At 38.9% G+C, this 13,290-nt stretch overlaps 1 protein-coding gene across 1 annotated transcript; it reads left to right on the top strand.

Annotated features, from left to right (window-relative positions):
* Positions 1-1,981: 1,981 nt before the first annotated feature.
* LOC140141230 (uncharacterized) lies at positions 1,982-12,958 on the top strand. Its single transcript, XM_072163032.1, has 10 exons — positions 1,982-2,816; positions 4,276-4,431; positions 4,942-5,007; positions 5,902-5,996; positions 6,779-6,836; positions 7,213-7,530; positions 8,588-8,673; positions 9,086-9,143; positions 10,889-11,203; positions 12,819-12,958. Exons 1-10 carry the CDS (start codon positions 2,105-2,107, stop codon positions 12,956-12,958), a joined length of 2,004 nt encoding a protein of 667 aa, XP_072019133.1. The 5' UTR covers positions 1,982-2,104.
* Positions 12,959-13,290: the final 332 nt, after the last annotated feature.

The raw sequence follows: 13,290 nt of genomic DNA, 5'->3' as shown, positions 1-13,290 counted from the left end.
AAATTAGGGGCTGTGCAATAATTATGAGCCCTGGGGAGGGTAAAATTGGGGGGAAGACATTTTGGCGAGCCGAAAGGGGGGGGCAAGCAATTTTGGCCAACCGAGAGGGGGGGGGTGCGATTTTTGGCACACATTCATGGGGCGCCTTTTAGATAAAACGCTCTAAAAATTATAACGGAAACGCTCTATGCAAATTTTCCTATATCTAGACCATTTAAGATTTGCAAATTGGGATCCCAAAAATTTGGCATACATGTGTAAAGGGGGGCAAAGATTTTTGGCGGGCTGAGAGGGGAGACAAGCGATTTTTGGCAGGCCGGGGGGGGGGGGCAAGCGATTTTTGGGGGGCTGTCCGGAAATTTTACCCCGCAGGGGGGGGCGCTCATAATTATTGCACAGCCCCTTAATGAATGACAAATATGTAGTATGACAAATATTTTTAGCGCATGACCATGATGACAAATGAAATGTCGAATAACTTTATAATCCATCATCAATTTGTCATGCACTAACAAATTTTAGTGCATGTGATTCACAGTAATGAATACCGTAAAATGGGGTAACTTCGGTCAGCGGGGTAACTTTGGTCGGCCAAATATATTTTTTTAAATGGTCATATTTTCGTACAGCAATATTGTTTTTAGTCATATTTGGTGTCAATTTGTTAAGAAATATGTTTGGAAGAACTAATAGTCGCTCATGTGTAATTTCCTTGAAATTTACGAAAAAAGCGGATTTTGACCAAAATCAGCATTTTTTACATTTTTCAGAAAAAATAAAAATCGATATTTGTGAGCAAGGATGTGTGTTTGATTAATTTTGCAGGGTGTCAAATGTCACAAAAAACAACAACTTGCCCATATTCAGCGAAGATCAATTTTTTTAATTTTTTTTCCTTCATGGAATGTAATAGGCCTACTGTGACCAAAGTTGCCCCAAAGGCGGGGTAACTTTGGTCAGGTCATTTAGAACCCCTAGGGCACCCTTACAAAATTAATAAAAAATCTTTTTCAGCTTCAAGGTGTAGAAGGAACCCTAATGTCACAAAAAGAGTTAATTAGAAATATAATTGGTTTTGTTTGGAAGCAGTGGTTTAAAAACTCTGAAAAGTGCCCAAAGTTACCCCATTTTACGGTAATGAATTAAAAATTAGCCACTTAAGGTGGTACTACACCCCCTGGATATATTTTGCATTTTGTGACTATTTTGATAACCTCAATAGCAGTTGCGCCGTATAAACTGAACACAATCACGAGTACAACATCATTGATAGTCTCGGTCCCAGCCGATTTGTGCTCCTTCGTCACTAAACAAACCGTCTGGCCGTGGCGACAACCTCACAGTACGTCTTTTCTGATTGGCCAATCATCGTTAAAAAGTTAAGACTGAGAATTGACTGTGAATCGGCGCTGGGCTTCAGCGCACGCAGCGGTTGATGGACAGTTAATATGCGGTTACTAAAAATCACAGATGCTGGAAAGAACTTTCCAGGATCTCTGCTATAAAATCCACACAACGTACGTGAGTACGCGCTGCGAGTCGCTGACATGTACATGAAAGGCAATATCAGACGATTGGCGCCTCAGTGGCTGCTAAGCTAGCGTATATTTTGTGTTTGTGGTATCTACAAAAAGTGGGGGAGGTGGGGGGGGCAGGCTACGATGTTTATTGTCACTTACGCAATTCCCGCGCAAGTCACGTTCTATAGCTAATTGAAAATAGTCTTATTTGGAAATTCATTAACCAATAGCTACCAATCAGCGACTGCCATTTCACGGGTTGTCGCCAGACGGTTTGTTTAGTGACGGAGGAACACAAACCGGCTGGGACCGAGACAACATCATTAATGCATGTTTATTTACGTACTAAAATTCACTTTTTGTTCTATTTCATTCACTTCATTCCTATTTTCAGATCAACACCGACACTATAAACAAACATTGGAAGTTGTTTGCTCCGGAATGCAGGACGAGGAAACAAAGAAAACATCCTATGAACACAAATACTGCGATAAAGTCTAATCATGATCGTTTGGGTGACACAGGAATAAAATTGCACAAGTGTGGGTACCGCGCGCGAGAAGCGTTTTGCTTATTTGGGTATAATGAAGCGGCATGAAGTGACACACACAGGCAGAGAGAAGCCACATAAGTGTCAATACTGCAATAAAACATTCAGTCGAATTGACCACAAGAAACAGCATGAACTGACACACACTGGCGAGAAACCTCACAAGTGCACATACTGCAACAAATCTTTTGCTTATTTAGCTACCAAGGACCGCCATGAACTGGTTCACACAGGTACAGGAAAACCACATCATTGCAGTTACTGCTATAAAGGATTCAATCGAATTGACCACAAGAAACAGCATGAATTGACACACACTGGCGAGAAACCACACAAGTGTAGCTACTGCGACAAACGTTTTGCTCATTTGGGTATGAAGAACCGGCATGAACAGATACATGCAGGTAAAGATAAGCCACTCCAATGCCGTTACTGCAAGAAATCATTCAGTCGAATGGACCACAAGAAACAGCACGAACTGACACACACAAGTGAGAAACCACACAAGTGTAGCCACTGCAACGAACGTTTTGCTTATTTGAGTGCTAAAAACCGACACGAGCTGACACACACAGGAAGATCAGATCCACACCAGTGTCTTTACTGCCATAAATCCTTCGTTCGATTGGACCATAAAAAACAACATGAGCTGACACACACAGGTGAAAAACATTACACGTGTAGCTACTGTAACAAATCTTTTGCTTTTCTTGGTGCCAGGAACCGGCATGAACTGACACATAAAGGTATGTATAAGGATGTAGCCTATAATTGTAAGCAATTTTCCTCGTTTCCTTATGATCATTATGTTTGAAATGTAATGTTGAACTGTATGTTTTCTTATCGAGGGCTTAAAACCAAAATAAAACCATTTGTTATGTCCATGTCCATTAAACAGTTATACGCAAGACCATGCATATACCCCAAAGTCACTTACATTAATGAGGGCAGGATTAACCGTCCATTTGTTGCCGAAATGAGTAACATGTAATTCTGGACATAGATCAAGATTGATACGTGGTTCTGGTTTTAAACCCTCGGTATACCTACCTACCAATCAGCGTCATGCATTCCTGCAAACGCTGCCTGGCTGAAGAGATGCTTCCAAGTCCTGAGATCCATGATAGCTGCAACTTCAGCCTCCTTTACAGTCCACCCTAGGTCTCTGTGGATGACGTCTCTCCATGATGTCTTTGGACGACCAGGTTTGCGTCTCCCATGGGTTGGCTTCCAAAGGTAGAGTCTTTTAGGGATGCGATCTTTATCCATTAGCTGCAGATGTCCAAACCACTGTAGGCGGCGTTTCCGGATGATGACCAATGTGAGTTGGAGCCGTTTGGTCTTCGGTCGTATATGGCTCTTAGGTATATGCCGCATCTCTCGATGTGAGTGTCCAGCACTCAGCAGCATAGAGGAGTGTGGAAAGTACACAAGCATGGCAGAACTTCAGCTTGGTCTCCAGGTTGATGTGACGGTCCTTCCACACTTTGTCCAGCTCTCTGAAGGCTCCTGTGGCTCTGCATGCCAATTTTGTTGTTTAGCTCTTTCGTATTAGACCTGTCAGCACTGCAGTAAGCACCAAGATACTTGAAGCAAGTGGTCGACTATACTTTAATGAGACCTTCATTGCCTAGAGTGTACAGCTGGTTTTGTAACACTACACTACACTACATCCACACTTTGTCCAGCTCTCTGAAGGCACATGTGGCTCTGCCAATTCTGTTGCTTAGCTTTTTGCAGCACTGCTTGCACCAAGATACTTGAAGTGGTCGACTACTTTAAGATGTTGCGACCATACCACTCGAAGGATTTTGCGTTGGCAGCGCTTGTCAAAAGCATCCAGTCTAGCCTCATCCCTCGTGTCCAGTACTCAGCAGCATAGAGGAGTGTGGAAAGTACACAAGCATTGTAGAACATCAGCTTGGTCTTCAGGTTGTCCTTCCACACTTCGTCCAGCTCTCTGAAGGCTCATGTGGCTCTGCCAATGCTGTTGTTTAGCTTTTTGGTATTAGACCCGTCAGCACTGCAGTAAGCACCAAGATACTTGAAGTGGTCGACTACTGTAATGAGACCTTCATTGCCTAGAAGGACAACTGCTTTTGTAACACTGGATCGGCCGATGGACATGATCTCTGCCTTCTTATAGCTCATCTGGAGTCCTAACCCTCGTTTATAGTGTTATATATTCTTTTCATTGTCTTACAGAGCGATTAAGAAACGGCTCGGTGTACGACGAGTTTTTCCCCGCAGCCGTTGAAGGTGAACATGATGAAAGGGCACATTTTAATGGAAATGAAGAGGACGAAGAAGGAACTTTCAGTTCAGATTATGATAACAATTCAGATTACGTGCAGCCAATAGGTATGTGAGACTTCATGGTATGAGTTGTAAATAGTATGCACAAGACAAAGAAGGACATGCACAAACAAAACACGGAACATACACTATTAGGGGATGAACATTAATATTAATTCCGCCATAACATGTGGAATATATGGACAACACCTACCATTAAATATTTTTTTATGTGGGGAGCCACGATTAGTCGAGGCTCCCCATACAGATGCATTGAATATAGACGGTTAACGTTTTCACCCCTGTCCAATACCTCTATATTTCTTTTTTTAACCTTTACCACCGCACAATTTTGCCTTTGGTAAATCTCGCGTGTGTGACGGTTGGTTGGTTGGTTAACATTGAATCTCGCGCTCATGACAGCATTTTTCCCGGTCTTTCAGTAAAAAAATATATGACTGCTTGAGTAGTCCAATATGAGAATTTAATTTAGAAGTTTAAATGGTTGATACATGTTTAATTGTAAAATGATAATAACCATAGTCCTAGGCCCTATTTGTTTTTCGTTTGAAACAGGACCTGCTGAGCCTGAAACTGACAAGAAAGATGACGAAAATAGGGAAGTTGAAGCACCCAAACCAGGTATATATACACGAGTTAGTATGGAGGGCGTTGCTATACTTTAATGTCACTCTTTTCTTGGGGATACCAAGCCAAATGTGCTCCAGAAACGGTTCAACCATACACAAGATACTATTACACTAAAAGATATGGGAGGTGTTTGACGTGGTGCTGAGTTCAAATCCACTGCATGTAACATTTTTAATTTAGGAGAAAGTGATTAAATACTCTGTTTAAGAGATACTAGGGGTACAGGTGAAATTTCAGAATTGCTCAAATCCTGTTGAAAACCACTCGTTAACTAAAAAGCGAAAAGGTCAAATGTCATGTTTTTGGCGCTATAGGGATCAACATTTTTAAAATTATCTGATTTGTTTTAAAATTGTCTGAAATTGTTCCTGTTGCAAAAACAATTTACATAAAGAATAGCTTACGCCACATAGGATATCTCGTTACATAAGTACCATCACAAAATTAGTTGGAGTCACCAAAATATAATTTTTACATTTTTACTTATAACTCAAAAATGGTGCATCACAGATAGGTCAACCGATACTGATTCCTTATTGCCAGCCAAATTCAAAATTCGAACTCAGTAACTTCAAATTGACCTAAAACGCCTCCGATCTGTAAGTATATATATCGTATGTAATGGTAGGCCTACCCTAATAAACATCACCTATGGGAGGACCCTTACTACTACTTCTTGCTTGCTTTCTCTCATGTAAAGAATGCGACATTTTTGAATTTGTGTGATAATTGTTTAGGCTTCTTGAATAGTAAAGTTTTATTATAAAACTTGGTTTTTGATTATTTTGTTTGAAACTGTAAAACACTATTACTTCCACTGTACCATGAGCATACTACTATTCACCCTTTTTTGTTCTTGATTTTTATACAATTTTAATAAAATAGAGCGCGAGAGAATACGGTTTGAGAGCATGACAAAGGAACAACAGGTCGTACTTGAACCAGAACGTATGCCTAATGAAGAAATTACTAAAACAAAGGTATTTATATGAATTTACTTTTTCACGTATTTATGGTATTACGGAGCTTTCTCCTTTTCTTTCTGTTCATCATCATCATTAATCATCATCGTCATCATCATTACCATTATCATTACCATTATCATTATCATTATCATTATCATCATCATCATCCTCATCGTCATTATCATCATGGTCGTCGTCATCGCCATCATCATCATAATAATAATAAACTGACACTTATAGCGCATTAACATTAACATAGCTTCAACATGTTCATTGCGCTTTACAACAAAATATACAAGCAAAAACCAGGTGGTGTATGACGTGCAGTCCCTAAATTCAGTAAATTTTCATCGTCAACCGTGTAATTGAATGGGATTATTTTGAAATTTTAAAACGCTTGAAATATCACAAACAAATAGGCCTATGTTGATAAATAATATAAATACAAGCTAAAACCGTTGGGGTTCGATAATGAACCCCACAAAACTAACCAAGTATATGGAAAATGCCATACGGCCGGGCAGTTTCACGAGTTGCCGGCTCGATCATGTCATCCGCCGCCTGGCAAAAACAACACGCTTAAGAACACAGTCATCGTCATCATCATCATACCCGGTTCTCCACCATTTATGATAACGAGATTTGTTCTTTAATTGGGCCCTAGGCAAGCGGAAATAATACACCCGCTTTGGTAAACGTCCCTCTTTTCTGTAGACCATCATTCATTTTTTTGTTTTGTCTTTTTTTACCAGTTTTTATGAATCAATTACTTGTACTATGTAACTATTATTTTGCAGGGCGATGGGGACAAAAAGAAAAAAGAAAAAAGCAGAGAGGATGTACCACCCAAATCAGGTTTGTTTATATAGGCTGTATCAAAATTACTGTTACTCATTAATGTGTAAAATGACCAATATAAAGGTTTATAGCGCATTGGGTTTTCTTGAAATTACCAGTAACTTTGATTAAACCTAAACATTAATCTACGAATCAGGAGGATCATGTGTTGCAATTTGATGTGGCAGTCTTGTCTCAATCATGACCAGTTAATGATCATTTTGATACAGCCTTATTAGACGGTGCAAAACTGGGCATGGGTCACACGTCAATGGGAAATTGTGTACCTACATTATTGTATCGTCATCAAACAAGTTATTTTTCTTATTTTCTGCGTACTATGCTACTGGCAATGATGATGATAAAACTTATTTTTTTATGTTATTTTTTTCAGTGAGACCTAAGCTGAAGTGTCCAAGATGTGGTGTTTTCAAGAGCAACCTGAAATATCACATTAATAGTATGCACCATACCAACTCCACACATGATGTCATGACCCTCTTAGATCAGGCTAAAACCGGGGGCAACGTCGACCTACCGACACGGAGGGAACGGAAAGACAAGAGGAAAGAAGAGCAGCCTCGGGGTCCACCCAAAGTATGTCCTTGTTGTTCCTTTAGGACAAGATATCTTGGTCAGCATATGAAGAAGATGCATCCTGGTATAGAAATGCCACTTCATCTGGACATGAGAAGGAGAGGTGCTAAGAAGGGTAAGTCTAAACTGGTCTTGTCTCAAATTAACAATTAACTTGCTCCGATTTTGAATGGTGGCAAGTCCTGAGAATGTGCAATCTCATAGAAGCTACATTGAAACAACATTATTAATGCAATGTAATAATTCGTTATTATTTTTGGAACGTTGTTCTTTTTCCCTTATTTTGATTGGTGTGTCAACTGTGTGTTGGTTATTTGGTAACTTATAATTTAGGATGGTTTAGGGTGGTGATAACTCTCTTGTCTATTACGGCCTCTTGATCACCTCCCCGTATGATGTTGATGATTATCATGCGCGTATTTTTTGGGGGGGGGGGGCTTTGGGGGCGCCAGCCCCCCGGGGTCAAAGCAGTGGGCGGCAAAATCGAAAGGGCGGCAGGAAGACGAAGGGCGGCAAAAAGAGGGGCGGCGGAAGAAGAAGGGGCGGCAAAAAGAATTAGTAAATTAGGGCGGAAAATGTGAAAAATTGTACTATACATCAAAATGTGTTGCTTTTGGGGCGGTAACGCCTATAAATCCTTTTTTTTTTGCTCTTCACTTTTTCAAACGACCGTAAAAAAAATTGGGGGAACCTTTTCGGGCTGTTTAGGAAGGGGCGGCAAAATTGGCTTTTCTTCAGCCCCCCGGGGAAGGGGCGGCCACGGTACGCCACTGATTATGGTTTAGAAATATTTGTATGGTAGTTTTCGGGGGGGTCTTCGAACAAAAATTACGGGGATGTGCCACGCAGACTTTCGCATGCTGACTTTCTCTATACCTACTTTTTGCTGTTTTTGGCACCCATCAGTATACCAATTTTTCACAAAAAACACCCAAATTTGGGCGCTTTTACACTTTTGCCCAAATGCCCATTTAGTCTCCACTGAAAACCCACCCATTGATATACCAAAATTGCTGAAAGGGTACCCCAAAACCGTGGCACATCCCCGTATACCTTCATGCAGGGGGAACTCCCTCCGGGGCGTAATGTTTAGCAATGTTTCTTTTGCGAAAATTGATGTGATATTCATTTTAATTGATTTGTTTTGATTTTTGTTTCTTTTAATAAAACAGAACGTGAGAGAATACGGTTTGAGAAGACAAAGGAACAACAGGTCGTATTAGAAAATATGTCTGATGCAGAAAACAGTAAAGAAAAGGTATTATGAGATTTGTATATTAGAGCTTTCTTTTTAAAGCCATGTTGTTACATTTTCATAAAAAATAAATGTGTATTTCTTTTCCACAAAATGTTAGTTTTTCACCCTTTGGCATAACGTCACTGGGCGGGAAAAACCTCATAATGTACTTTTTGCCCTTGAACATGGATGAAGCAAACCATTCAATATAAAGTCTACACCTACAAGGCTTTATCCATTTTCAAGGGCCAAAAGTGAATATGAGGTGTTACCTGCATGTACTTTTGGCCCTTGATATTATGAGCATGGTAGCTTTAAGTATTATTCAACTTTAAGAAGTTGACATGTGCAAAGGGGGGATTTGTTAACTTATTTATTAGTTATTATTTTAGAACGAATGATTGAACTGGTCTATTTACATATTGTTTTGCAGGGCAGCGGCGACATGGAGAAAGATGAAAAACCCGAAGAAAAGGCAGCACCTAAATCAGGTTTGTTAAAAAAACCCACATGAATTAGTGTAGATATGACGTTGTGAATCTTTAATATTAGTCACTCATAAAGAGGAAACAGTAAAGATTTTTCATTCGTGTTGCTGCTAATAGTAATGATGATGATGATGATCATAGGCGTAGATCCGGGGGGATGGGGGATTTATATATTTATATTTTGCCAGGAGGGGGGTGGTCCATACAATCACCCCCAATATTGACGCCTGATAATGGGTTTCTGACCAAATTAACCTCATTTTAGCACCAAAAGTGCAAATTTTCGCGCGCTTCGCGCGCATTTATTCTACTTTTACATCATATTTCATCAGTTTAGCTTCATAATAGCAAATATTTTCGCGCGTACCATAAACTTATTCTGTCGCCAAAAGGTGCTGGATTGACTATACTTCAAGAATTTTTTCCAACTCCATCCCCCCAATGTCAAAAAGAAATCTACGCCACTGATGATGATGATGATGATGATGATGATGATGATGATGATAACTTGATAAGGATGATGATATACAGGGTGTCCCAAAAAAGAGGCCCCACATTGCGCCCTCTTTTTTTCCTATTTCTGAAAAGTTGATCAAATATATTTTGGTATGTAAAGAAACCTTAAATCGTTAGCTTTAATAAACCAAAACAATTCTTTCAATCGGCTCACAATTTTTGAAGATATGCCCTCTTTAAGAAATGTACCCGTTTTCACTCTGTCCACGGATGAGGTTTGGCTACATCAAAGATTTAAACGAAACACACGGTTAATGACATGGATAGATAATAGCATTAGGCTTGGGAAAGCATTCACTATATGCGAGGATCACCAGCTAGCTTCAAATATCTTCGCAACCCCGTATTTCTGCTGCATTCGCAAGTATCCGGCGCATAAGGATGGTACGCAACGCAATTAATGCAATGAGAACTAGGGCTGAAACCTGTATTCGTCATGGAGGCAACCAGGTAGAGGGCAGAGCAGCACAGTAAACTCACTTCAAAAGAACCAAAGACAAACTAAACAGCCCTTTTCAGGGCTACCTTTTATTCAAAAAGAGAAATGACTTATGTTGTCAATAAAAAGAAAGCAAGAAACGAGAAAAACATAAGTAATTGCAAGTATAGCAAAAGAAGTCACATCCCACATCAATTTCGCCCAAATTAATGACACTTAACAAAATCCATAACCCATAAGTCCACCTGTAAAGCCCATTCCCTAAAATAAAGTTGTTATTTTATAAAGTTATCATCGAGGAATGTTTTATATTCATGCATGGTATATGCACTTTTCAATCTTTGAAGTAGCCAAACCTCCTCCGTGGACAGAGTGAAAAACGGATACATTTCTTTAAAAGGACATATCTTCAAAAGTTATGAGCCGATTGAAATAATTGTTTTGGTTTATTAAAGCTAACGATTTAAGGTTTCTTTATATACCAAAATATATTTGATCAACTTTTCAGAAATAGGAGAAAAAGAGGGTGCAATGTGGGGCCTCTTTTTTTTGGGACACCCTGTATTTGTGTATATTCTCAGTCATCCAGGTATATAAAATATCGAGTTGATTTAAATTAAAATCTAGTCAACTGGAGTTACTATTTATTGACTGGCGACGTTTCACATCCTATCCTGGATGCTTCCTCAAGCCGTCTGCTTTTTCGGCGGCGATTGGTCAGTGACCCGTGACGGGGTCACAGAACTGATAATGATGATGATGATGATGATGATGATGTTTTTACTTTTGTTAGGTAAACCTAAGCTGAAGTGTCCAAGATGTGGTGTTTTCAAGAGCAACCTGAAATATCACATTAACAGTATGCACCATACCAACTCCACACATGACGTCACAGCCCTCTTAGACCTGGCTAAAACTGGGGGCAACGTCGACCTACCGACACGGAGGGAACGGAAAGACAAGAGGAAAGAAGGGAAGCCTCGGGGTCCAACAAGATTATGTCCTTGCTGTCCCTATAGGACAAGGTATCTACATCATCATATGAAGAAGAAACATCCTGGTATAATGCCACTGCATATGGACATGAGAAGGAGTGGTGCTAAGAAGGGTAAGTCTACTAAACAAGTCTTGTTACCAAATTGAATAACAATATTTCGTGCTACAAAATTGTCGTACAATACACTTAGTTTATGTTATTCTTTCTACAAAGCATAAGAAATGTACTAGAAATTGCATCTAGGTAGTGACGTAGCCAGGTTTTCAGAACAGTGGGGCTCTAGCATATGAATGTACTGACAAAAACATGGTTTAATTAACTCCCTGAACACTACTGGTCATCTAACAGAATTTCTGATTGGTTGATAACTTGAAATGCTCATTTCAATTGCCAATTATGACTTGGCTTTAAACTATTTATGGTCAAACTTGCATTTGCAGATGATCTTATTAACGCGGATGTGTACTCTAGCCATTGTTTCTTTCTCAAAATTGAGTTTTTATGATATGTTTGTACCTTGTTATGTTTTTTATAAATATAATGAATGAAAATCCAGATTTGTAAACTCCAACTGCAATATTTTAAGGATTTTATTTCACTATTCCACTCGTGTTTGAAATTGAAAAGGAAAGAAAATCTTTGTTGTACCAGCAAGGTACACGCGCGCAACAACTCATCGCGTTGCGTATAGCGCAATTTGTTAACGCACAAATACGCGACGCATACGCGACGCTTATCTACATGCGCGGCGCATCTTATGGAAACACCACGGAAGCACTGATTTCACAAAAACCTAGTGGTCAAATGGCTCCGTTTTAGCTGATAAAATGTGGGTTTTTCAAGTTCTTTCCCCGATTTAAATATCAAGTTATGAATGGATTTCGCTCAAACTTCTCAAGGGGCTGTGGCTTTACCCGATGTTCACGTAATATAAGTTTCAAAAACGAAAACTGTCGCATTCTCCTGTGAGATTCGATGAAAGTGCAAAATGTGACCACTTTAAACTTCAACGGCCATTATTTCAATGTTCATTTTCTCGGTAAAATGACGATTTAGGTACACGATAACTCAATAAATACAGCATCTATAGGTAAGCAAATATGATCATCGTAAAAAGCATGATCGACTCAAGAAACGGTTTTCTCATGTTTTTATATTTTGGTCTATTTCCGATTTTGGGCATCATTTTGTGCAAATAGGCGTTTTTGAATTTAAAAAAGTTCATTTTGATGCCTTATATGGTCAATATCTCAAAAAATAAGGCCAATATCAAAAAAATAAAAAAACCGTTTTTGGAATGGAGCCTCAAGATTGAGCTAAAAACAAAATAAAATATTTTGGAAAGAGTGTTTTTTGTTATGATGTACCTAACAAATATTGCCAAAAACTCACTTTTTGTGATTTTCTTCAAAATTGTTGTTTTTACCCCAAATCTGTATTTATATTAAGATTTATTGATGTCTTGCCTTCATAAAATGTATACTTTTATATGTTTTGCGCGAATAATTACAAAGTTATTGCACTTTTACTACATGCATGTCTGAGAGTACACAGCCACCTTTTAATACCCTTCTTGATTGGTTCAAAATCGCACACCCCCGTTGATACTCCGCGATAGCACATCGCGCGTACGCGATATCGCACCGCGCGTATGATGTAGGAAGCATTAAGTTGTTCAATTGTTTTGCTCTGTTTTGATTTTTTTTAAACTATTTAAATACGACAGAACGCGAGAGGTTGCTGTTTGAGAAGATCGCAAAAGAACGACAGGTCGAAAAGATACGTGATGCAGAAATTAATCAAGAAGCTAAAGAAAAGGTATTTTGTGAAGTGCCATTTCATGGATTATTTCATTGTTCCTCTTGACCTCTTCCTATTACTTTCCTCCGTCATGTCCGTTCTTCTTCTTCGTGTTGTTTATCAATCAATCATCATCATCGTCGCGCCATTTTCGTCCTTAAGGCCTTCTCCAACTTCTTTTTCCAACTTACTAATGCAAGTATTCTACTATTTTATCGTCTTTTCTCCATACATACCTTTTTCTTTTGGGTAGATAAATTTCTTTTTGGTTCATCATTCATTCTTCCCTTTTTTGTTTTTAATTTTTATTGTTTTTATTTTTGTATTGTATTTTTGTTTTTATATTTTTTATTTTATTCATTCATTATCAATGAACTGATCTATGTATATATTTTTAT

Source organism: Amphiura filiformis, chromosome 2 (assembly GCF_039555335.1).
Source record: "Amphiura filiformis chromosome 2, Afil_fr2py, whole genome shotgun sequence".
Taxonomy (NCBI): Eukaryota; Metazoa; Echinodermata; class Ophiuroidea; order Amphilepidida; family Amphiuridae; genus Amphiura; species Amphiura filiformis.
This window is presented reverse-complemented; position numbering and strand designations above follow the sequence as displayed.

Bases quoted from the DNA above. Each gene is read 5' to 3' on its own strand.
- LOC140141230 (XM_072163032.1), top strand. From the start codon at position 2,105: ATGAAGCGGCATGAAGTGACACACACAGGCAGAGAGAAGCCACATAAG. The intron at 4,432-4,941 runs GTATGTGAGACT...CGTTTGAAACAG, and splicing joins AGATTACGTGCAGCCAATAG to GACCTGCTGAGCCTGAAACT. The intron at 6,837-7,212 runs GTTTGTTTATAT...TATTTTTTTCAG, and splicing joins GGATGTACCACCCAAATCAG to TGAGACCTAAGCTGAAGTGT.